This window comes from Rhinolophus sinicus, linkage group LG01 (genome assembly GCF_036562045.2).
Source record: "Rhinolophus sinicus isolate RSC01 linkage group LG01, ASM3656204v1, whole genome shotgun sequence".
NCBI lineage: Eukaryota > Metazoa > Chordata > Mammalia > Chiroptera > Rhinolophidae > Rhinolophus > Rhinolophus sinicus.
Genome location: NC_133751.1, coordinates 201,124,160 through 201,150,700, shown reverse-complemented (window position 1 = coordinate 201,150,700; position 26,541 = coordinate 201,124,160). Strand labels below are relative to the sequence as shown.

The following is a 26,541-nucleotide window of genomic DNA, read 5'->3' as shown; positions in this document are numbered from 1 at the left end:
GAATGGCAATGACTAATGGGGAGCTTAGAGGACTACACTTTTGCATTGTGCTTTTGAATGTCCTCAGTGATATGAGAGTGAAAGCAAATATTTCCGGGGGAGGGGGGGAGAAAAATCTATGGTTTGCATTGTATATTCCGTGCACCAGAATTTTCTGGAAAAATCTCAATCTCAATCGCACAAATACTTTGGTACCGACTATATATATATATCCTTGAGGCTGCCTTTTATTACTAGAAACAGCACCACCTTGTCAGATCATATTTCCCAGTTGTTGGTTTGTAAAAATTATTAGTATAGATTGTCTACCATTTTCTTTTTTTCTGAAAATATTTTCAAAAATTAAAAAAATATTCCAGTGAGATATAATTGACATGTAACTTTATTAAGGTGTACAACATGTTGATCTGATACACTTAGATACTGTAGAATAATTACTGCCAGATTATTAGTTAACTCTTCCACAATTACCATTTCTTTTGTGTGGTGAGGACATTGAAGCCCTACACTCTTAGCAGTTTTCAAGTGTATAATACAGTGTTATTAACTGTAGTCACCAAGCTGTCCATTAGATCCTCAGAACTTATTTATCTTACAGATGGAAGTTTGTTCTCTTTGATCAGCATTTCCCCATTTCCCTCACCCCTCAGTCCCTGGCAACCGCCATTCTACTCTCTGTGTCTATGAGTTCTGTCTGCCATTTTCTGACAGTATTCCTTTCAGCTAAAATGCTGTTCCCGTGGCTCAAGGAGGCTGGATTGGAAATGTGGGAGAAAACCGTGTTCAGTAATAGGAATTTAGACTTATTTCTCCTCATTCTGAGTAGGTGTATATGACTCCTAGTCATCCGATGAGGATTTTCAAAGTTGGCCACTTCTGTACCCTTACCTTTCCTCATTTTGGCCTTTCTTTTCAAATTCGGTATTTGCTGTCAGTTGGAGATTTCCTTGCATTGCCTTCTTCCCTTAAGCAAATTTGAAGAGGAGTGTAGTTTCCTTTAGCCGAATGTCTGTGGCTGGTAGGTCATTTGTCTGTACATCTCAGTGTTGGTTCATTTATATGCCTGTGACTGGTCCATGTTCTGACTGCATGTTTTATGGTTGTTTATTGATCTGCTGAGGGGAAGCCATGGCTCTTAAAAAACATTTCCACACTGTATCTAGACTTGCCATAGGTAACTCCTAGCATGTCTGTGCACTTTTGAGAATCAGAAGTTGTGGGAGATACATACTTTGCTGGTCTATAGCTTGGTGATTCTCAGACTTAAGTGTGTATTAGAATCAGGTAGACAGCTTATTACATCTCAGAGTTCTGGGCCCCACCCACAGAGTTTCTCATTCAGCAGGTCTTGGGTGGGACCTTACAATGTGCATTTTACAAGTTCCCAGGTGACACTGATGCTGGTGGTCTGGGGACCACACTGTAAGGACCACTGGTAGAGACAGAGGAACAGAGACACAAGCCCTTTGGAGGGCAAACACCTACAATTTCCTGTACTTTAACATTTTAAAATTTCTCTTTGTTAGTGTGCATACTTACATGAAAATAGTCATCCAAGTTTTATTGTCTCTCCAAAGTGCCGGAATGGAAACTTAATCTTTTTTTTTTTCCTTTTTCTTTTTTTATTTAAATTTATTGGGGTGACAATTGTTAGTAAAATTACATAGATTTCAGGTGCACAATTCTGTATTACATCATCTATAAATCCCATTGTGTGTTCACCACCCAGAGTCAGTTCTCCTTCCATCACCATATATTTGATCCCCTTTACCCTCATCTCCCACCCCCCACTCCCCTTACCCTCTGGTAACCACTAAACTATTGTCTGTGTCTATGAGTTTCTGTTTCTCATTTGGAAACTTAATCTTTGATTTTGCCCAGCACCTATCTGTTGCCTGTTTTGGGCCCCGTATCCATCTTGGTGCATTCCATACTGAGAACCTTCTGGAATGTGAGGGCTTTAACTTTCATGTTCTTTTCCAAATCTCATCCTCCTTCTCACCTTAACTGTAAACCAAGCCGGTTTTATGTGTGTACTTAAACATGCTAGAGAATCAATTGAGCTTATGGGATTATTTCATTAAAACATTTTATATACTGTTTATAAGTCAATACACAGACCACAAGAATCTTTAAAATCTAGTTGTAAAATATTCTGTCATGATAACCTTGAACCTTGGTGCTTTAGTCATGGTATTACAAAGTAATTTTTATAGAGTCAGTAAGAAAAATAGTCCATTTTATAATGAATAATTTTAACTGTTGCTACAATATGTTTAGGGGATGTATTGGTGAATGTGTTTTTAAACCGTAATATTGAATGTTAAGCTTTATTATTAAAGGAAACAATATTTCTGTGCCATGTCTATTTCCCTTTGGTAAAAACACATCTTTACATTGCTCCTCATTTGTTAAACTCTTGAGCAACATTTTGTTTTTCTTTTCAATAGTATTGATCATAGGTAGAATCCACCCTCTAGTGGCCAAAAGTATCATGAAAAAAACCACACAGACATTTGTAAGATGAAGCTGAAAAATTATGAGGAGTAACTGCTTTTTTCATATGACTAGTTTGTGACCTAGTTCTGAAGGCAAATACAAGAGAAGACTTCTAGAAATGTTTAGCTCAACATGGTTAGAAAAATTCCCAAGATGATAGACAAGTTTAAGGTCGAAACGCCTGTACATATGCAAGTGCTTCTGTTTAAGCGTGCTCACTGTTGAGTTCTCTTGACTTCTGAAGCTCTTCCTAAGCGTCGTCACAATTCAGCTGTGCGTCTGCAATATAGTCTTTCATTTGGTCTTAAATGTTTTCTGAAGGAGAATGCTCTTTGTAAGAACGTAACTCAGAGTAGTGGTTGTCTGCTTTTCTACCATATCTTTATGACTTTTTTCTTTCAAATACTGAAAGAAAATTATGACTTATACTCAATAGATCTAGAGAAATTTCAGGATTTTTAGCATCTCCAAAGATCTTCTTTTCTACATATTAAAAGATGTAATTCTCCTTTTAAAGAGACTTTTCTTTATTAGCAATGCAACTTATTATAATGGCTATTCCTCATGTCTTCAAAAGTCTCCTTTTCTAAAAAGACTAGATTTTTTCCCCTCTGTACACTGTAAGGACCATGCTCATCTCCTTCCCCTGAACCTAGAAAAATACTCTTCATAAAGTCAAGCTTTTTCTAACATTCCCAGTTCAACCTACTGCCCAATCAAGTGTTAAACACACAGCATGGTTCTTATTTCCCTGGTAATCAACATGATTTGGAGTTGTGATACTACCAATAAAACATGTATAACACATCTTTGATTTTATTCCTTTGTGTTACACAAGTAACTATTTCCATCGTGGAAAATTAGATTTTAATATGCATATTTAAAATAAAAAAGTGATACCTTAATTTCATCACCCAACAAAAACCACTGTTGATTTTGGAATATATTTTCCCAGGCATTTTTATGTCCTAATCAGACATTTGTAAAGAAAAGAACTCTGGCTGTATTTATATAAGTGAAGGGGGGTACTAGGCTTATTTTACCCTGTGATTCCACTTTCCTAGCAAATTCAATTCAGCCACTGTAATTGAGCATCTTCTCTATTCACCAACCCGCGTGTGAAGGAAATGAGAATGGACAGTTGTTAAAGAGAAAATGCAGAGTTTGGCGTCAAAGATTGAGCAGTGAGTTAAGGAGTTATTGGCAAGCAGGAAACCAGATCCAGGTCAGAGGTTAGTCTCCAGGAATGAGGCTGAAGAAAGGGAAAACGTAGGCTTTCTTAAAATTTATTTTTTTATTTTTATTGGGGAATATTGGGGAACAGTGTGTTTTTCCAGGACCCATCAGCTCCAAGTCTAGTTGTTGCCCTTCAGTCTAGTTGTGGAGGGTGCAGCTCAGCTCCAAGTCCAGTTGCCACTTTCAATCTAGTTGTGGGGGACGCAGCCCACCATCCCATGTGGGAATTGAACCCAGTAACCTTGTTGTAAAAAGCTTGCACCCTAACCAACTGAGCCATAACCAACTGAGCCATCCGGCCACCCCACCAGCAGCTCAGTGGCAACTTGTGGTCTTCAATCTAGTTGTGGAGGGTGCAGCTCATTGGCCCATGTGGGAGTCGAACTGGCGACCCTGTTGTTAAGAGCTGTTCTCTAACCACTTGAGCCATCTGGCCACCCAAAAGGTAGGCTTTTAAAAAGCCAATCATAAACACATTCTGTTTCATAGTAGAAAAATCCTGGTATTTGAGCTTCAGACTGGTGAGATCTGGGCTAATCACTTGGGCACTGTAGAAGGGCAAAGATGGCACTGTGTTTTTCCAAGAAGTGGTCTTCGCTGCCCACTATAACTATAAGTTGCAATGCCCACCTCAAACCAAATCCATAATAATGGCACCTTTCAGGGGAATGATGCTCAGTGCCTTTACTGCATATATGCAGTAGGGCACCTACTTCAGAATTATAGGATCCATATTGTCATTTTGAATCAGGTTTGCACTGTAGTCAGCAAACCAGGTGACCACATGTCACATTCATTAGGTACTTACTGTGCACCAGCCACTGTGACAGATGCTTTCCTTCTGTTACCTCATGTACAATGCCAAGTGCATGTCCTCCTTTTATGAGTAACCTTTGTTGCCACAGGCTCCCATGAGTTACCTTGATGGGAGATGGCATTGAGCCAGTGATATGGGGGTGGTCCAGAGATCCTCACATGGAAGTACTCTCTACACTGGAGAGGTTACAAAGAATTTAGTGTAAAGAAAATGGTGTTAAATACATTTTATTTTAATAGAGAATAACTTGAGAAACAAGAACCCTGCAGTATCCCATTGTCTCTGAAACTCTTATGAGATGAAACCCCTGCCCCATGCCCGTGTGTTGGTGACCCTTCCAGAGAAGAGTCCAAGGTTGATACCCCAGCTTGATTTTAGGTGATTCTCAATAATGCTTGTTTTGTAGATTAGTTGTAATTTTGATGTGGTTTTGAGAGTAGGTAAACACAATGTTTACCTACTGTGCCATCTTGGTTGTCCTCTCTGTCTATCTATTCTTTTTGGGTATTTCTTTCTCTGTGCCTTTTTCTTTCCCTGTCTCCCTCTTGATGCTTCTGGATCTCTGTCTTTACCTTCCTCTCTCTTTTTATTCCCATGCTTCCTTTTCTTTCTGTTCTCTTTCCCTCTCTGTGTTAACTTGTTGAATCCCCATGACAACCCAAAATGATGGACATGACTAGTCCCAATTTATACATGAGTTAAGAGTCGGAGAGGCAAAGAAACGTTCCCAAGGCCACACCGTCAATCCTGTGTGTTCTTCCTGCCTTCCCAGGTTGTTCTTAAAAGGCATTCATTACTTAGTGTGTTTGTTTGCTAGGGCCACCATAACAAAATACTTCGGTCCTCTGATTTTTTGTGTCTTCTAACTTATAACCTTTCTTTTTAAACTACAGTATGATAGATAACCTCAGCACCTAGTCCAATGTTTGGCAACATGGTCAGAATTCGGCAAATATTTGTTAAAATGAACTGGTGTTTTTTTCTTCAAATTACTTGTTTTCCTGGGAGAAACTGTCAGTTCCTTTTGTTTGATTAAAATCTATTTCTAGAAAGTGGTTTCATACTTCTTTCTATCCTATCCCCCACCACCAGTCCCACCCTATGAATGAGATTTTGTTGTATCTCAAAGTGCCTAGAACAGAAATTGGCCCAGAGGAGGGGACTCAGCAAATGTCAACTGGCCCATTTCTTCTAATAGGAATGACAGCACCTCTGGATAGGAGAAGCCAGGAATCTAGGATGCAACTTCATCCTCTCTCTCTTTCTCACCCTTTGCATTCATTACCACGTACTGCTGTTTTACTTTTAAAATGGCTCTTGACATTAATTCTCTATCTGGCACTGCCACCATGTGCATCCCGCCATGTTTTCCCTGAGACTATTACAGTAGCCACTTAACTGATTTCTCCACATTGATTCTTGCAGGTCTTTCCCCACTTCTCCAAAAGGTAGCTGGAGTGTCCTTTCTGAAATGCAAATCTGATTTTGTCACGCCCCCCTCCCCCCCACTCCATTAAAGGTACCACCTGTCTGGCTTCTGCCTGCCTCTTGTTTCTTCTCCACCCTTTGCTCTTCAGTGGGCCCCAGCCCATCTGCAGAAGGAGCCCTGCTCCCCCACCATGGGGCTTCTGCACGAGCTGTTTGCCTGCCTTGAGTTTTCTCTTTGCCCCTCCCATTTTGTTGATACCTACTCAACCCTCGCGTCTCAGCTTCCTCAGGGCGGCCTTCCTGGAGCTTGGCCAAGGTCAGCTATCCTGCTTCTCTTCCCTCTTCCCTCAGAGCTTTTATTTGGGTGATTGTTTGGTGTCTTTCTCCTTTAAACGGCCCTACTAGAGGCATTATGTCTGTTTCCACATGGCCTTCCAGCTCCAGTGATTAGTACAGGACTTGGCACATCATAGAATTAAAGAATGACTTAATTGAGGAGGCAAACAGGAGATGCAAAGAATCGCCAACCTGCCCACATGACTGTTAAAGGTAGCAGGTCTTTGCAGTGATGGAGAACATCAGCTCACTGCTCTCGTAGTCAGGACAGGACTGACCACCAGCTGTCCATTACCCGTCCTTTTGGCAGCCCAGGGAGGCGAGGGGTGCAATCTGTAGTTGACTCAATAACATGAATGACAGGGAGATTGGAGAACCTAAAACTTTAATTTAGCCTCTGTTGACGATCCTTCCAATTTAATGCTTATAAGAACCACAGCAGTGGAAACATTGACTGATTTGGGTCAGTGCACACCTATTTCCCCTCGCAAAGAAAGGTTAAGAAATTAGGGAGAAAAGCAGCAGCATCAGCAGTCACTGTCCTCCACATGCAAACTAACGCTCTGTATTTGCTTACACAAACTCCTCCATGCTCACAGATTGTTTCTCTTTGTGTGTGTGTGTGTGTGTGTGTGTGTGTGTGTGTGACAGGACAGTATAATTACCCTTGGAAGTCTGTAAGATCTCAACGCAGCAGGCCTGTTTAGAGTGTCTGAACGCTTGAGAGGATTAATGGGAGGAGGGATTCTTGCTACATTTTTTCCTGTTCTTAAAAGGATTCCTATTGTGAACATACCAGCAAGGAGAGAGATTGAGATGGACACACGCACACGCATGCACATACATTTTCCTGTGCAGCAAAGCTCTCTGTTCAGTAAAATGAACACACTACCTGAGATGCTGCCTGCTGAAGGGGCTCTGTGGTAATCAGAGAGATTTAGCTAGAATTTCAAAGCTCACAGACACTCAATGTAATAGGTCTATTTTCTCTTTGTCCATAGCTTTAACTACTATGGCTGAGGTGTTTGGAAGATTTGATCTCCCAGGAACTGGCCTAGGCTCGAGTCAGGGAGTCTTGGGTTTTCATGTTTTATCCATTGAACCTGAAACGAGGGGAAAACATCCTTTGAGTTGCAACACACTTTTAAAGGAATGACTCTGTGTCTCCCCACTCTCTTCAGTCTGACCTTAAAGTAAAACAAACCAAACAGAACCCACAAATCACGTCACATTCACTCTTGCCTTGAATTTGGCCTGCACTGAAGGCATGCCCCCCGCTCCCCCATTTTGCACACATCATCCCTGGGTTTGAAGGTCCGGTGAGCTTGCTCTTTCTGTGGCAGTAGGGAGCCCTCCAGAAGTGACACACATGGAGGAGTTGTTGCAATTTGTTATACGACGTGTGAAAGCCATCTGGCTTCAGCCAGCATCCTGCAGTTTGGGATTTTTCAGCGTGGGATGTAATGGACAAGGGGAGGAAAGGGCTCTGGAGTAACCGCAGTGTGGGGCCAGAGCCTATTTTCTATTGATATGAATATTTAATTGATGTTGTCTTGGGACAGTGTTGAGAGAGGATGGGGAGAAAAGGAATCAACTGCTTCTTAAATCCTGGAGACAGCAGTCGTGTTCTGGGACAGTCCAGACGCTGGAGGTAGAATCCTGGCTCCCTGGCCTTTGCCGAGTTGGTAAATGGGTTGGACTTTGGTCTTCCCCGGGGACATAGAGGCGTCCCAACCTAATGGCAGAATAATCAGCAGGGTTCTTCTCGCTGTAGCTTGAAAACTACCAGGAGCCGTGGTGAGCGGGGGGGTCTTTTCTCTCGCCTCTCTTTATCCCATGTGCTTGGTGAGTTCCTAGCTGCACAGGAACCAAATGCCTCTGTGGGATGGCACTGCTGAGGACAGTCACCCATGGGCTGGGATGACATCAAACCTACAATCATAGATGGACCCCCTCCGTTCTACCCAGAAGTCCTTTTTCTCAATGAATTCACTCTCATTCTTCACAGTGACAATTTCAAACTGGCACATCCTCAAATATCATGTTGCTTTCATGTTATAAAAAGGATCGATGACAGTGGTTCTCCAAAGGAGGTTTTTGTCCTTTAGGGGACATATGGCAACATCTGGAGACATTATTGCTATCCCAACTGGTGAGCAATCGTGCTACTAGAATCTAGCAGGAATAGGCCAGGGATGCTCCTTACCTTCCCACAATGCGCAGGACAGCCCCCAACCATGAAGAAGGATCCAGACCAAAATGTCAACAGTGTTGTAGCTGAGTAATCCCGAGTCTCGGTGTTCTGGACTGAATTGTGTCTCCCCCAAGTTCATATGTTGAAACACGAACCCCCAATGTGACTGTTTTTGGAGATACAGACTTTAAATTAAGATTAATTAATTAATTAAGATTTAATGAGGGCATAAGGATGGGGCTGTAGTTCAGGACGACTGGTGTTATATGACCCTGTGAAACACCAGGGAGGCATGCCCACAAGCAAAGGCCACGTGAGGACATAGCAAGAGAGTAGTCATTTGCAAGCCAAGGAGAGAGGCCTCAGGAGAAACCAAACCTGATGACACCTTGATCTAAGACTTTCAGCTCCAGAACTGAGAGAAAATAAATTTCTGTTGGGTAAGCCACCCAGTCACTACTGTTTCATTATGGCGGCCCTAGCAAACAAATGCACTAGATAGTGGATGCATTTTGAGGACAACCTGGGAAGGTAGGAAGAACACATAAGATTGATTGTGTGGCCTCAGGCCAAGTTTCTTTGCCTCTCCGACTCTTAACTCCTCATCTATAGATTGGGACTAGTCATGCCCATCATTTTGGGTTGTCATGAGAAACACACAACCCACACAAAGGGCGTGCTGCAGAGCAGATGCCACCATCTTGCTACTAGACTCTGAGCTCCCTGTAGGTGACGACTCTGCCATTTAGCTTTGTACCCATGGTACCTGGAAGCACCTGGAGCATCATAGGCACATCTTTGATGTGTGTTGATTTAATCAGTGACATTTTGGGTGCCAATGCAACCATTTTTATTTGAGCATCTTTCCTGCACCAGATACTGTGGGTACAGCTGTGAACTCTGCGATTATGGCCTCTGCCTTCAAGCTTATATTCTAGTGTAGTGAGAGAAATAGTAATCATGTAAAGAACTAAGTTAAAAATATAATTTTAGACACTTATAAGTGCTGTGGTGGAAATCAATTGAGTGTTGTGATGAGTAACTGGTGGGGAAAGCTCCTTTAGGTAGAATCGTCAGAAAATTATCTGAAGATGTGATTTTTGCTTTGTTTTGTTTAGTGATATAGGTGTGCTCTATTGGTGACTTAAATTCCACTATTGCTCTTGTGAAGAGATTTGCCAAAAATGGTGAACAAGTCTTGGTATAATCTTCTCTTGATTTACCCAGTAATAACATTGTAGGAAAACTCAGTATATCTAAAAACAATGCTGTACATGTAAAGCAGTTAGGTTCTAGGTATCGAAAGTTATGAATAGGGTTTGACCTACGTGAATGTCCGGTGGGTCAGTCCAACGTTGTGAAGGATGCCAGGCCATTCTTTGTTGTGTAGGAGAATCCTAGTCAATGCATGATGTTTAATATCTCTGGCCCCCACTAACTAAATTCTAGTAGAACCCTCCAGTCATTGTAATAATCAAGCTTACCCACAATTTCTAAAACACCCAGTGACAGGCAGTACAGCCCCCAGTGAGAGTCATGCTTTTGAGGCTCCCCAGTGACCTCCTAACCTTGTCACTCTGTTGTCATTCTCAGTCTCCAGAACCTCTGACACTATTCAACAGCCTCCTGGGTTTCCTCTCCTCTTCTGGCCTCTGTGACTTTGCACACCTTGGGCTCTCTTCCTGTGCTTTGCTCCATTTCTGCCCAGCGTCCCGATCTGGCTTCTTGCTGTCCACTTGCCCATCCTTGTAGATCCGACTTCGGTCTCTTCTTCTTTCCTCTCCATGTTTTTCTTCGATGAAAACTTCACTACTTCCAGGCACTAACTCTCAGAGGACTGTTTCTATCCTCTCAAAGCCCAATTGTTTCCAACTGCCACCTGGACCTCCCCAAGAGAGCCCCAAGTTAAACATGTCCAACGTCTAGCTGGTCAACTTCCTCGGAAGCCTGTTATTTCTATGGTCATACCTGTTTGGGTTAATGGCAGCATCACCTACTCACTCGGGCTAAACATGGCAGCCATCTTGACCGCTCTTTCTCATTCCCACGTGTGGTTGGTTGCTGTGTTCTGTCAATTCTAAGGAAGTGACTGGAGTTGCATATTCAGGAGCAAGTCATGCACAGGTCAGACTGGTGGTGATGAAGATCAGTGCCCTGAAAGGGGCCACTCGGATCCCACCCTTCTGATCTGTTATTTTAGTTTTTAAAAAACCTTTTTGGACTAGCTTAATATTTCTAAACACTGGGCATACTGCCCTGAGCTAATTTGTCTGCCCAAATTAATTACCAGCAGTGGGTGGCAGCCTCATTTTCATAGAAGCCGTCTTTTTTTTTCAAAGGGTGGCCTTTTCATTCAAACAGTCAGATTTAGGTTCTTTGGCATGAAGTGTAAAGGGGGCCTTGACATTTCCATAAAGACATTTAAATGTTGCCGTCTCTGAAGAAACAGTTTTAGAATGTGAAACCTTTATCTTTCTTCCCCCCAAGGAAGAAAAACATCACCAGCTTAATTATCTCTGTAAAATAACTTACTCATTTGCTTTTCATGTTGCTGATGGAAAAAGATAATGATAAAGTTTTCCAAAAACGAAAACAGTTATGGGTGATTTCATGAAATTTACTTTTGATTTTCGTCTATGTAAATAACACCTCAGTTCAGAGACCCAAGATGCTTGTAGGGTTATATACGATTCTTCCAACTTTATGTTTAAAAGATCTGCTAGGAGAGCAGATACAATTGAAAGATGCTGCTTGTGGCTATTTTTCCGCACTGGGAAGAAGCCAGAAGACACTTAACAAGCTCTGTCTGTCTATCTATCTATCTATCTATCTATCTATCTATCTATCTATCTATCTATCTATCTATCTATCTATCTATCAATCATCTATCTATCTATCTATCTACATTGTGTGTGTGTATGAAATTGTGATAAAATCACATAACATGAAATAAATTTTCAGGTTGACAGTACAGTGTTGTGAACTATACACACACTGTAGTACAGCAGATCTCTAGGACATTTTCATTTTGCATAAATGAAACTCTGTCCACTGGACAGCAGCTTCCCATTTCCCTTCCCCCAACCCCTGGCAACCTTCATTTTACTCTGCTTCTATGAGTTCAACTACTTTAGATGCTTCTTATGAGTAGAATCATGAAATATTTGTCCTTCTGTGACTGGCTTATTTTATTTAGTGTGTGGCCTCAGGGTTCATCCATGTTATAGCTTATGACAGGATTTCTTTCTTTTTTAAGACTGAATGATTTCCACTGAATGAATATACCATATTTTCTTTATTCATATATCTGTTGATGGGCATTTACATTGTTTCCACCTCTTGGCTATTGTGAATAATGCTGCAATGAACATGCGAGTGCAAATATGTCTTTGACATCCTGTTTGCAACTCTTTTGGAGAAGTACCCAGAATTGGAATTGCTGGATCATATGGTAGCTCTATTTTTAATTTTTTGAGGACTCTCCATACTGTTTTCCATAGCAGCTGTACCATTTTGCATTCTCACCAACAGTGTACAAGGGTTCCAATTTCTCTCCATCCTTGCCAACACTTGTTTTATATGTGTGTGTGTGTGGTTGTGTGTGTATATATGTATATATATATATATATATATATATATATATATATATATATATGTTTATATATGTATTTATTTATAATGGTTATTCTAAGAGGTATGAGGAGATATCTCATTGTGGTTTTGATTTGCATTTTCCTGATGGTTAATGATGTTGAGCAACTTTTTGTATACCTATTGGCCGTTTGTATTACCGTATACCATTCACAAAAATCAACTCAAAAGGGATTAAAAACTTAAACATAAGAGACCTGAAACTATAAAACTCGTAGAAGAAAACATAGGGGGGAAGCTTCATAACCTTAGTCTTGGCAGTGGTTTCTTGGATATGACACCGAAAGCATAGGCAACAAAAGCAAAACTAGAGAAGTGGGACTACATCACACTTAAAAAGCTTCTGCACAGCCAAAGAAGCAATCAGCAGAGTCAACAGCAACCTACGGAATGGGAGAAAATGTTTGCAAACCATATATTTGATGAGAGGTTAATACCCAAAACTTTTGTAAAAAGAAAGATTTTCTGTTGAATCTAGATCGGGAGCCAGCCAACTTGTTCCCTAAGGGGTTGGGTAGCAAGGATTTGGGGCTTTACAGGCCATTTGGTCTCAGTTGCCACTATTCACCCTGTCCTTATTGTGTGAAAGCAGTCACAGGCAATCCAGAAAGGGACGGGCGTGGCTGTGTCCCAATACAAATTCATACCCCAAAATAGCCTGGGGTGGATTTGGCCTGGAGGCCACACTTGCTGAGCCCTCACCGAGAGCAGGGTTTCTCCATCTGGCTGTGGTAGCGGCTCAGTCGGGTGGATTGTGTTGTGAGCAAGCTGGCCGGTGCGTTGTAGGATGTCCGGCAGCAGACTTACACGAGATGCCAGTAGCAACTCCTTCCCTTCCACTCTAGTGACAACCAAAAGTGTCCCCAAACACGGCCAGGTGTCCTCTGGGGGACAGAATTGCTGTGAGTTGGCAAACTCTGACCTAGGTGAGGAAAATAATCTGATGAACAGTAACAGGAAATATTTCCCTGAAGCCATCAAGAGGGTGAGATAGAAGAATTGAAAACCATGGTATGTTTGCTGTAGGTAGGTCAAGGTCTCCTCAAAGGAGTCATTACCACCTAAATTTGGAAAGCAGTTGAAATGCCAAGTACTTGAAAGGTGCTCTGTTAATAATACAGATATGAGCCTAACCTACTTTTATAACCGGCACAAGAAACAAAACAGTTCAAGTTTTGAGGCTTGGCTATGAGTTGGAAAGCTGGAAAAAAGCTAGTAGTTCTAGTTCCCACTTGAGCAAGTGTTTGTTTTTTTTGCTTATCTGAATTCAGAACCAACACAGGCAGGGTGATTTTTGAAAGTACTCACATGTTTCTCATTGCTTGGACAGGGCCAGACAAAAAAATGGTCCAGTTTCATTGCAAATTGGCAGTAACACATGTTTTTGAAAGTTAAAAACAGCATAACATTCATGAGTGAATCTCAAAGAATGTTGTCTTCTTGTCTTTTAGAATAAACACCTGTTTTGCAATTAGGAGGGTAAGAGCCATCTTTAATTAAGAAATTGTTGGGTTTCTTTTTCTTCCTTACTATTATTATGTTTTTAATAATTAAAAACTGTGAGTACAGCGAAAAATGTTATAATTTAGATAATCATAACTTTAAAGAAACAAGAAAAGATAGCCTGCATTTCCTCATGAATTTAAGTTAAGCCTTTTTAAGCTGACTTTCCTTCCTGACTTGAAAAGCAAAGAAAATGCATCGATCCATTTCTCCTTGAATAAAATTCCCTGTAGTTAGATATGTTTTTCTAACTGATTGGAGGAAAAGTGCGGTCCTCACCCTTGAAAGGGGCTGTTTATCCTGTGCTGTAGATGCTGCCGTTCTCACTGTCTCCTGCGGCCACAAAAGATACTCAGTCACCTGTGGCTCCAGGTCACCGGTACTATTAAACACAATGTAGTAATGGGACCAACTGGTGGATAAATGGAGTAACTTCTTTGATATTTGGGATCATGCAAGAAGGTGATCAGAACAGATTCTTCATAGCCTTCCTGAAAATCCACAATTCAATTCTACCCCAAGAGACCCAGTTCCTTAAAAGCCCATGGTCTGTGCCATACTTTCCAATGAATTCCAGCTGCCTTCCTGGCAGGCTGGTTCAGCATGGGTTTCCATGGGATGCGTTTGATGGCAGTCCTTTCTCTCTGTCTCTCAGGTTACCACGGCCTCTACTGTGAGGAGGAATACAACGAGTGCCTCTCTGCCCCATGCCTGAACGCGGCCACCTGCAGGGACCTCGTTAACGGCTATGAGTGCGTGTGCCTGGCAGAATACAAAGGTGAGAGGCTCTTTGGCCTTCTTGTGGCAGAGTGGCTCTAAACGACATCATGGCTTTCTCAACGTAAACGCATAAACCTTAAGTGGAGCATGGAATCGTTTAGAATAAAAATCAGATACTGGCGCTGGGATGATTTGTGGGGCCCGAGGAGACCAATTTGCAAGTCTCAGGTTTCCTCCTGATACACTGAAGAGTCTCTCTTCTGCCCCTTCCTTCATGTGTCTCACTCTGTTCTCTGTTGAATGTGTACAAAGCCGAGGATGAAAGGTGAGTGTAAGTGGACGGTCAGATGTAGATCAGAGGATGTGGCCGTGGAATCGGTAGGAGAGGGAAGCATGCCGCAGAGGGCTAGCTCGGCAGACAGGGTGCTGTGCTTTTCGCTGGAGGAGGCAGGTGGACTCTCACCTCTTGGCATATAAATTTAATCTCATTAAATGTCTCAGTTTTGTCAGAGTCATTCTGGAAAAACAGCGGACCCTGATGGAGTGTTTAAGATGTGTGGACCCTGTTCTAAGTCTTTACGTGCATTACCTCATAAATCGCCACAAGCACCCTGTGAGGTGATAGGTCTTGGTCATGGTGTCCCTGTGAGCCTGCCAGCCAGCATGGGCCCTAAAGCTCTTTTGTCTGCCTCCCCAGTGGGCTCGAGCTACAATTGGTGGGTGGTGTGGCTTCACTGGCACCCAGACACCCTCAGACAACACTGCCCGGAGAGCCTGTTTATCAGCCGCTGTGCACATTTCTCTAAGCCCCAACTTCAGGGCTGGGTTTAGATTTTTGAAATGCTTCTGTGGGCTCTATTTATAACCATTTCACTTAACCTCTTGCTCCCACCGCGGCTGGCTTGATACCATCCATCTGCACGGTGACCTTGCACGGCAGCCACTGCTGCTTTTCTTTGGATGGACCCACCTTTATTTCGTGGTCTTCTGTGTGAGCCTCAAGGGTTTGGAGGCCACAGGGATGATCTAGCCTATGGATGCAAAGGCTGAAGGTGGGTCCGGGCTTCGCTTTATGTTTGGCAGATCTGATACTTCCTCCAATGTGTGGTGCCTGTTTCGAGCCAGATTCCACCAACCTCCCCAAGGGCAGCTGTGCTGGGTTCATCCACGTGGTTTTTGTGTTCTAGGTCTAGCAGAGCATTGAGAAATGGGGAGTCTGCTCAATTCTGGAAAGTAGCGTAAAAGAGCAGGGACTCAGAACACCTAAGTAGCTCATCCCAGTTGTATCACCGGTTTCCTGATGAGCATGGGTAAATCCCTTTATCTTGTCTGTATAAAGTAAGGACAGGGATGCTTCCTGAGATTTGGAGATTCTTCAGTGACACAATTAGTAGTGGTGGATGTGCTTCAAAAATTAAAAATTCTAAGACTTCTTTAGTTTATGATAGAATTTTTATGAAGCAAACTTCATCTTTATAAATGACAAAATCACTAATGGGGTGTATTCTGAATATGCCCCTTACTTCCCTGTCTTTGAGGCATTGCTCATGCTATCATGACTAAAACAGATGGCAGGGCCCGAGTCCTAGAGTTTCTGATTCTGTATGTCTGGGGTGGGGCCCAAGAATTTGCGTTTCTGGTAAGCTCTCAGGTGATGTTGATGGTCTGGCCCATGCACCACCCTTTGAGACTGCCCCGCTCTACAAACTTACCTGTATTCACAGTCACTAAAACCTTTTTCTTATCCATATTCGTTGATCATGTGCAACTCATCCTGATCAAGTGTAATCCTTCTACATATGCTCTAAATTCTACCTTTCTGTGACCTTCTTCTATCAAGTACAGACTCTGCTGGATGATTCAAGAATGGAGATAGCCCTGGAGGGGAGGTCAAAACCATCTGAGGATTTGTGTTCTCAAGAAAAGGGTACGGGTGCTGGGAGCCTTTGAATAATAGAACAGGGTTAGGGGACAGGGTTCTGAGGGGAACCGAGGACTCAATGCTCAGCTGAGCCCAAAAGACCCCTCAGCTTATGGAGAGGCTGTATATGATCTGCTGCATGTGACCCATAGGGCCGAGTGCTTGGGTCTCCTGGATATTGGCTGTCCTTGGAGGAAATGGCACAGTGGGGCTGAACTGATCTTTTCTTTTTTGTGTGGCTGGGAAAGAATGGTCTCCTGTTCACACCTGGAGAGCCTCGAGAACCCCAAACTGGGAGGCCTCTAGCCTGTGCCTTAGTAGACAGGACCCAGTTGGAGGAGAATATCTGATGTCATCTGTGTCTGGCATTGTCAGCTTCCAGCCTGGCCAATGTGGGAAGCCTGTACAAGCAACTCAAAGAGGGAAAACATTTAGGGAATAAAAACAAAATCGCAACAACAATCAACAAGTCTAAACACTCAAGAGAGGAAGTGAAAAAAGTAATGTATACTACTCAAAATTTAATTTAGATCTGGAAAAGCAAAAGGAGGAACTAATTCATGATAGAAGTAAAAGTATGAGGAAATGGAAACCATGAGACTAAAGATAGAAAATGTGCAGAAAAGATGCAAGAGATCTGTTTCCGTCTGAATGATGGATGCTCCAGAAGAAGAAGGAAGACATGGAAATAAAACAAGCATCATCTGATTACTAGAAGGAGAAATGTATGAGCTGAAGAAAATAGAAGTTTTCGAATAGAATGGGCTTACACCATTCCAGATGATTAATGGAGGATATGGTACACAATGTGAGATTTCTTAGTAGAATTTCCAAACCCAAGGATAAAGAGACACTTTTTTTTTCCCCAAATAATATTCTTCACAGGGAGTACAGTTTACACACAAAAGAAAGAGAATCAAACCAGCATGGGACTGCTCTTTTCTATAATGAAACTAAGCAATAGCAAAGAAGTACTCTTTTCAATGACAAGGGCTGGTAGTTAAAGGCTAGTTGATATTTGAGGGTAAAACAAAGACGTTTTGCACACTTAAGGATACAGAAAATATGACACCATGTACCCTCTCTAACAAAATTGTTTTAAAAAGTATTCTCACTAACTTGCAACTAAATCAGAACAAAGGCAGCTAGGGAAAGGCAGAGAACAGGAGGAAGAGTGCGGAGCGGACTTCTTTAAATGGAGGGATAAACCTCAATAGATGATATTGACTGTGATTGTGAAATAATCATTTAATGGTGAAGGAAAGTCTCTTGAAGAAAATAGGTATACCTTTGTATTACTTAATATTGCTGCATAATGCATTCCTACGAGATGGTGGCTTGAAACAACATGCTTTTGTTACCTGACAGTTTTGCTGGTCCAGGCCTGGCTTCGTGGGCTCCTTGCTCAGGGTCTCACTGGAATCAGGATGTTGCCTGGGCTGCATTCTCATCTGAGGCTTGAATAGGGAAGGATCTACTTCTACGTCCCTTCAGGTTGTTGGCAGAATTCACATCCTTGTGGCTGTAGAATTTATGACAACTTGCTTTCATGAAAGCCCGCAACATGAGAGAGAGCCTCTGCTGTTTCACATATCTAACTTCAGGAGAGGCCTGCACCCACTAAAGACCTCACCTGATTACGCCAGGCCCACCTACGAGTAACTCGGAGTCAACTGATTAGGGACCTTAGTTGCACCTTTAAAATCTCTTAACTTTCGCCACATGCTATTGGTTAGAAGCTCACATTCAAGGAGAGGAAATTACACAAGGGTGTGATTCATTGGGGGACATGCTAGGGTGTGTCCATCATACCTCTTACTAATGAAAAATTTAAATGACCACACTACAGTTTCATATCCTTCTCACGAAATCCATGAGTTGGAGGGGATGGGGTGGGAAGGATTGGAAGACATACAAGTGTATTAAAGATCTCATCCCAGGGGCTGGGTAAAGTGATTACTTAATTTTGGTGTATTTATAGACACATTTAGGTTACGTTTAAATAAGACTGCTGAAAACAGGAAGTTAAACCCTAGCAAAGTAGTGGTAAATGATAGAACTTCTGAACTAACAGTGACAGGGAAGTGGTGGTGGTTTAGAAGGAATTAAAAGAGAGGCAGAAAAGGCTGACTGATGATGCTCTCCAGTCCGGAGGAAGAGTGAGTGAGAGGAGGGGAGAAGTAACAAGATCTTGTGCCTTTCTCTCCCATTCCCTCCCCTTTTGGAAGCATTTTTCCCAAAATATAATTACAGATAGGATGTAGGTATAAACGTGGGAAACGATCAGATGGGTGGGCATCAATTTCTAGCTAGTGCTTACTTCTGGAGTTAGAGCTTAGATACGTGGTGTGTTGGGGGAGGGTTGGGACTTTAACTTCTCATTTTACACATTTTTTTTTTTCAATCTAGTTGTGGCGGGTGCAGCTCAGCTCCAAGTCAAGTCGTTGTTTTCAATCTAGTTGTGGAAGGCGCAGCTCACTGGCCCATGTGGGACTCGAACCGGCGACCTTGGTGTTATAAGCACTGTGCTCTAACCACTGAGCAAACTGGCCACCCACCGGGGGCTCAGCTCCAAGCTCAAGCCTTTGTTTTCGATCTAGCTGTGGAGGGCGCAGTTCACTGGCCCATGTGGGAATTGAACTGGCAACCTTGTTGTTAAGAGCTCACGCTCTAACCAATGGAGCCATCCAGCCGCCCCCACATGTATTTTTTATAAGTGGTGATTTTTATTGTTTTATGTTTTAAAAATTCAACAAATGAATACAACTTCCTAAAAAGAATGAGTGTAATAGGACGTCAGGCAAGTAAGAACATTTTGAAAAAGGAAAGCAACGACGGGGGACGTCTGCCAGATGTTAAAACTATTATAACATTACAATTATTATTACATTCATATGCTACAGGTGCGAGAAAGCACAGCTGACCAACACTGAATAACAGCCCAGAAACCATTGTCTGTAACAAGTATGACTCTTAAAGAGAAATTGCTATGAATAGTAAGGGAATTCTTTTTTAAATAAATGGTGCTAGAAAAATTGGGCTGTTAAACAGAAAAACAATAAATGTTCTTACTCACACTTCTGAATCAATTCCATATGAATTAAAGAACACAACTCTTTGACTTTGTGTCCTCTTCTACTTGCAGTACTTTTTCCTTTCTTCCCTCTTTCCTTTTCTACCAAGTTTCTTTAGACTTGGTAAAAAGGCACCTCTATATTCTTCACTTTTATTCTTTTCCTAACCCTCCTCAGTTTGGATCTTGTCCACACCATTCCACTAAAATGGGTTCAGTGGTGACCTCACTGGAGACTTTTCAGTGACATCCGTGAAGCCTTTTCGTGCAGCCTCCAACTCCACATTCCTGCCCTTTGGCCCCACGGATCACTGGGATCCTTGTTTTAGCTTCCACAGCTCCATTCCCCCCACTCTTCACTTCCGGCCCCCACTGAACCCTTGTCCTCCGGACACCATGAATGCGGGTGGTCCCCAGGGTTTCTTCTTGGCCACTCTGTCTCTCCTCCTCTCTGCTCTCATCCCGTCCTCTGACTGCCTCCTCTGTCTGACATGTTGACCCCAAACAGAGGTGACTCGTCCCTCCTTGAACTCTCCCAGCATTTTCTCTGTATCTGCTATGACAATTGTGATGGGCCGTGTAGTCAATTCTTTCTGGCTCCACACTTTCCTCTACCTTACACTAAATCGTAATTTAGCAAAAGGCAGTGACTACATGGTTTTGTTTTCTTTCTTTCTTTCTTTCTTTCTTTCTTTCTTTCTTTCTTTCTTTCTTTCTTTCTTTCTTTCTCTCTCTCTCTCTCTCTCTCTCTCTCTCTCTCTCTCTCTCTCTCTTTCTTTTTCTTTTCACTCTCAGCAGATTTTGATACGGTGGCTTGCACAAAGCAAATGCTAAATAGCTATCTTTACTTGAATCGAAACTGCTGCCTGACACACTAATTAAAGAAAACCACCTTGAACATTTTCCCAGTAAGTTTCCACTGTGGATCATGAAATTGTTAGAAGCAAAATGCCTGGAGGGGTTCAGAGTAACATCCTCTCAGACACACCGAAATGCTGGTATTTCCTTTAAAACCAGTTCACAGCTAGGTCATGACAAACTTTTAAGACTTGGGTTAGGGTTCGTAACCTCATATGGACAAAAAGTCAAGTTACTGCCCCAATTGTGTTGATTTTTATTTCTAGCAGAACAAACGAAATAACAATATATCCATTTGGAATTTTTGGTGATAAAGTTAGAAAGAAAATATTTCAATTTTTAATGGTGAAAATAACATAACAACAATAAAAAATTTAGAAAAAAGAAATTTCAAAATAGCTCATTGCATCACAGTAGAACACAAGAGTGATAGTCATATGTATTATTTCCATCTTTTGTAAATAGATATGTTTTTATGGTTGTAATTGAGTACACCGACAATTTTGTATTTTTCTGTTCATACTTAACATTATACTAAGTTTGACTGAGATATTGCTGGGAAGTCTTACTAATTCTATTTTAAATGGTTATGCAGTGTTTCCATTGCTGTATGTTTATCCATTCCCTTGTGTTTGATATGAGGCTATTATAAATAATTCTTGAATGAACATCTTTATTCCTATAATTTTCATACTTTTCTGAATTTTTTTGGGAGAGGGAATAGGGTCTCAGAAAAGGGATCACTGGGTTATGGGTTTGATCACATTATATCTCATGACTTTTTAAAGTCTACATAAATTTATAGTTGAAAAGATGAGAACTTTTGCTTTGTTGGCTAGAATTGTTTCCTCTGTGTAACCAGGGAACAAGAATTTCTGGATATTTTTTGTGTCTAGATCCTCTCAAGTAGTGAATTAGGTACAAAAATGAATAAGTCAAGGTTTCTCCCTTTCTCAGGCTATTATTCAATCAGAAGAGTAGACTGAGGCTGAACACACAAGGAATAATGAGGCTAAGGTCGAAATGTCAATTGTAATTTCTGAAATAATTTAGAAAAACTTGAGTTCTGTGAAGGTGGAAATACTAGAAAAGTTTTCATGGAAGAAATAAGTTTGAATATAATAGGATGATGTTTTAAAGAGAATATTAAGTTCAAGGAACACTTCCTGTTAATTTTCTTCGCCTGGATTACTTCTCCTGGAGATAAAATAATGATTTTTTGTTTTCCAAACCTTAATCATGACCAAATTGTGATGACCACAAAGATTTATAATTGCCGCACTACTCTTTGATTTTTTGCTCATTTTTAATTCTAAAATTAACTTATACAAAGAGCCCTGTTGGAATAGAGATCTTTTCAGAAATATTGCCTCTCTATTCCTTAATATGAAAAGTATGAATTTTTATTAGTTTTGACGGAATTACAGTTTATTTTTCCTTGAGACTAAACATAAGTTTCATAATAGTGCGTGCTACATTCTTTGCCAATGGGTGATGCATGTGTCATTCCAAGACTTAGTTTGAAGTGTGGACCTGGTTTTCCTGACAAAATAGTGTGTTTTTGAGGCAGATTTGGAATGGCTTCTCACTCCTCTGGCAATCCTACCTGTGTGTCAGCCAAAGTATGCAGACCTTCGCCTCTCCTCAAAGGACAGGAGTCTGGTGGCATATCCATAATTTCTTCCACGCATTCAGATATGGTCTGTGCTATAAAGGCCCTCAGAGATTTGTGGGGACTGGGATCAGACAGAAGGACAGATAAGTGAAAATTGAGCGCAATAAAGCCCATTGTGGCGCAAACCCAGCACGCTCTCAGTGTACAATGATGGAAGAATGGAGTTCTGTCTTAGTCGAGTCGGGTTCAGCTTCACAGAGAAAGGGTGTTTGAGCTGAACTTTGACAGATAGAATATGCCAGGTGAAGACCAGCTTGGGAAAGAGGGTGAAGGAAAGCATCCTTGTCAGAGGACACAGGATGCCGAACACTCGGTGCTGGTCAAGTGCCCGGGGCTCCTGAGGAGTGGGGGGTGCAAGAAGGTGGGACCGAGGGGTCTGAGGAGAAGGGTGGCGTGGAGGCAGCCTGGGCACATCAGCAGTGTTCACGACTGTTTATTCTCTCTATTTAAGATTTCTAGCTCATAGTTGTCCAGCTCTAATCATCAAGCTGAGTAATAAGACAGATATGTTTTTATACAGGGCTTAGCAAGGCTTAGAGTACAGAAATGTGAGTAACCAGAGTTCTCACTGGGGACTTAGATGACCATCTTGCTTCATAGTCTTCATGATTCTCTGAAGATTAGCTTTTGTCCAGTTTTGCTGCCAGAAAACTCTCAATGGATCGCAAGTGACCGAATGTCTTATCTTTTGAAAAAAAGAGAAATAACAAGTGATAACATTATTGCCAAAAATTGAAATTGCTTATTATCTTGGGTGTTTTCATCAAATCTATATTCTTGAAGGCCTTTAAGATTAGCTTGTTTAAATATTTAGCCTAGATTTTCTTCAGCCTTATTGGAAAAATGTGGTAATTTGTATGTTAATATATTATTTATATCAATATTATACAGACTAGATTGGCTAATGTAGTATTACTAGAAACCCAGTAAAGATTATCTTTGATGCTCTTACTTAAGGGAGAATGGAAATTTTTTTCAGGCTTCAGACATCTCTGAACCTCAGTTGTGGCTGCATTTCCCATTATAATTGAAAGCCTTTTTTTTCCACCTGGTTCCCATTAACCAGTCACAGGGAGACTTGTAAATATGTGAATCCTTGTTTTTTGATAAACACTCTGAAGCAGAAAAGGCTCTTTTACATTTTATTCTTGCGGTTGATCCGGTGCTGCTTGGGAATCAGCAGGAAATAGAATAGAGACTTCGGGGCCAGAAAGCCATACGCACCCAAGTGAAGAAGAATCACTCGTTTCACGCTAATGAATAATTTAATCTTTAAATTAGTTTGAGCTGGTGTATTCCCATGAATCCTGGGTTTGTTAAGGGTGACGAAAGTCAGGGCAGGCGTGCAGGGCGCAGGGACAGGGCTTGGCGGGGCTGGATCCCCGCACACGCGAGTCGTGGGATCAGGTGGGGCTTGCAGGCAGTGAAGTAAGGCAAAGGTCTGAAAAGCGTTTTGGAAAAACATCTGGCGGAATATTGTTCAGGGGTTGGATATGAGGGGCAAAGGATAAAAAGGAATGAAAAGCCATCCATTCCAAAATTGCTTTCCCAGGCTCAAGTGAAGTCATTAGTGTGAATACAGATGGGCAGTTCTGTCTCTATTTTCTCTTACATTTTTTTCCTCTGTCTTGAGCCCTACTTCTTAAGGGCCTGAAAAAGAAATGAGAAAAAAATCCCAGTAAGAGTAATTTCGGTGGCTAAATGATGCGTCATTGGGTGTGGCACTTCTTTGCACCAAAGAAATGAAGAGAGGAGCGAATCAAGTAAATCCCTTTCAGTCACTATTCGCTTTATGCCTATGTTTCGTGAGGCTGTTGGGAAGGGTGAGCATATCATTCTATATATTCTTATACAGAAGATCATGTAATTTGTCTCCCTCTCCAAAGGGCGAGGGATGGAAGAGAGATGAAGCCATGCAGCCTTCCACATTGGCATGCCAATGATACAGCAACAGAAATCCTACTTTTTGAACAGTGCTGGATTTTCAGGTTTTTTAATAAAATTGTACAATTTTTATAAAATTTTATAAATTAAATTTAGGTTTTTTTATGAAATTGTACAAAAATTCCAACAACATAGAAATATGTAATATGAAAGTCAGAATAATCCATTTTCCTGTTAGTCCCACTTTAGGCATTTGCGTGCATACATGCACACAGACTTTAAAAAAATACCGAGGGGAAACTTACTGTTTTCACTGTGAAGATTCTTTTAAATGCCTCTTTTTGGTTAATAAGTGCTGAGCTACATCGGATTTTGTATATTTCCGTGGCAATCTGAGCTCAGTCTAAGCAAACTACTTCTCACACACACACTCAGATTCAGAATGCTGTGGTTTCAGATGCTGGCTCCTGCCCGACCAGCCTTGTGATCCTGAATTCTTTCCTCAGTTTCCTTATCTGTAAAATGGGGAGAATAAGGGTATTTGTCTCATAGTGTTGTTGTGAGGATCAGATTAGATGTAAAGCATAGCGCACGGGTCTGGAATATACTATGTTTCCCCGAAAATAAGACCTAGCCAGACAATCAGCTCTAATATATCTTTTGGAGCAAAAATTAATATAAGACCCGGTATTATGTTATATTATATTATATTATATATATTATATATTATTACATTACATTACATTACATTACATTACATTACATTATATTATATTATATTATATTATATTATATTATGTTATATTATGTTAAAGACCTGGTCTTATAGTAAAATAAGACCGGGTCTTATAGTAAAATAAGACCGGGTCTTATATTAATTTTTGCTCCAAAAGATGCATTAGAGCTGATTGTCCGACTAGGTCTTATTTTCAGGACAACACGGTAGTGTGTACACAACACACGTTAACTTTGGTAGATGGAGAACTGATTAGGTCTTTGAGGATGGAGTGTAAGTACCAAGGGGTCCCCGTCTGTCTCCCTCACTTCTCCAAAGTAGAACTGGAGCTCATTTAAGTACCTGGCTCCAAATCTTCATCTTCAGATGCTGCTTATCAATTATGTCACTGTTTTATGAAGGCTGCCTGGCTATTTTCAGTTTCTTGTGGAGACTTAGAAAGCATCTGTCTCTGATAAACTTGATCATTCAGGCTTTTAACTTTCTGTTCCCCAGGCATCAGCACATGTGGCCAGGGAAAGTATGAAAAACTTATGGTAGGACCTATGAGTCGCAATTCAATGTTATCTTCTCCTAAAGTATATCTTTACAGCAGTCTAAAGTCAAGTACCTGGGTGGTCTCTCTCTCTCTCTCTCTCTCTCTCTCTCTCTCTCTCTCTCTCTCTCTCTCTCTCTCCCTCCCTCCCTCTCTCTCTCTCTCTCTCTCTCTCTCTCTCTCTCTCTCTCTCTCTCTCTCTCTCTCTCTCTCTCTCTCTCTCTCTCTCTCTCTCACACACACACCACCAGGAACCTGCTTTCACGCCGGTACAGGCTGTTCAAACACTTCGCTTTCAAAGGCCATGGGAGCTGGACATTTTTAACGAGCCACCCTTTGTCTCTCTCTCCACAGGGGTACACTGTGAGTCGTACAAGGACCCCTGTGCTAATGTCAGCTGTCTGAACGGAGGCACCTGCGACAGTGAAGGCCTAAACGGCACGTGTGTCTGCTCACCAGGGTTTACAGGCAAGTGACCCAGGAACAGAGTGTTCACATTTACTGCAAAATCCCTGAGACTGCAGCTGTTAAAAGCCCGGGACTCTCTATACATATATCCTTGCACCATGTACATAGGCACTGCTGGGATGAAGGTCTGTGTTTAAACAGTGGACTGTTTGTCCTGACATGAGGCTCTTCTGAAACCAGCGTTTGTACAAGTAGCAGACGTGCTGAGACTGGCACTGCTATACATTTTTGGAGCTATCGCTTTGAAGTGTTGGCATGAAAGTCAGGTGTGTAAGGTTTGTGTTAATGGAAGAGGGGGAAAGGGAGGATCAAATGCATCCTCTGCGTAAAAGCGACTGGATTTTGAAAAATGAAGAGATAGTGATGGTGAGAAGCCCAGGAGACACTCCAGGTTCCGGGTTGATTGTTAGAGAAGGTGCAGATGCTCCTGGTGTGGGGAGAGGGAGTGGAATGGGGGGGAAACTGCCTGAGGGCAAAGCAGGTAGGGAGGACAGGACCTGCTCAAGAGGAGCCTTGGTGGCCACTGAGCTCAGAGTGGGAAGAGTCACTTGTAGACTAGGGAAACCAGCCCAACCCAGGCTCCTTCTAAATCACACGCTATGGGCTTCAGGGAGTTTGTGAATTCCCAAAACTAGGTGCGAAATGTTCTATGTATGTGTAAAAGAACTCTGAACCACTAGGGTAGAAAAGGGTCCAGCCTTTGCCTTGCCAACAGAATGCGGGAGTCCTGAAATAATGAACGTGGGACAAGCTATGTTTTTGGAGCTTTGCTCAACCAACAAAACCACCACGTTGCTCTGGTTTGCAAGTTGGGAAAGGTTGACCTATGGGGAGCCCCTAGAAGGATGGATATTTCAGCTGCAGGATTACAAGCTGCCTGTTGTTGGCTGGAGAGCACCTTGCAGGCTCACCTCTCCCTGCTGAACCACTGTGGCCCCCTCCCAAGCCCGGGAGACCTTCCAGAGCCTGGGTCCCCAATCCATCCCTGGGGAGTCCCATTTGTGCTT

The 26,541-nt window shown here is 41.9% G+C and overlaps 1 protein-coding gene across 1 annotated transcript in view; it reads left to right on the top strand.

The window, feature by feature from the left end:
- The window catches only part of DNER (delta/notch like EGF repeat containing), a 273,668-nt gene that overhangs the window by 221,392 nt on the left and 25,735 nt on the right, over positions 1-26,541 (top strand). Inside the window, exons 9-10 of the mRNA XM_019737353.2 lie at positions 14,320-14,442; positions 25,421-25,534. Of these exons, the coding sequence (XP_019592912.2) occupies positions 14,320-14,442; positions 25,421-25,534 (237 nt within the window). The remainder of the gene's footprint in view (positions 1-14,319; positions 14,443-25,420; positions 25,535-26,541) is intronic.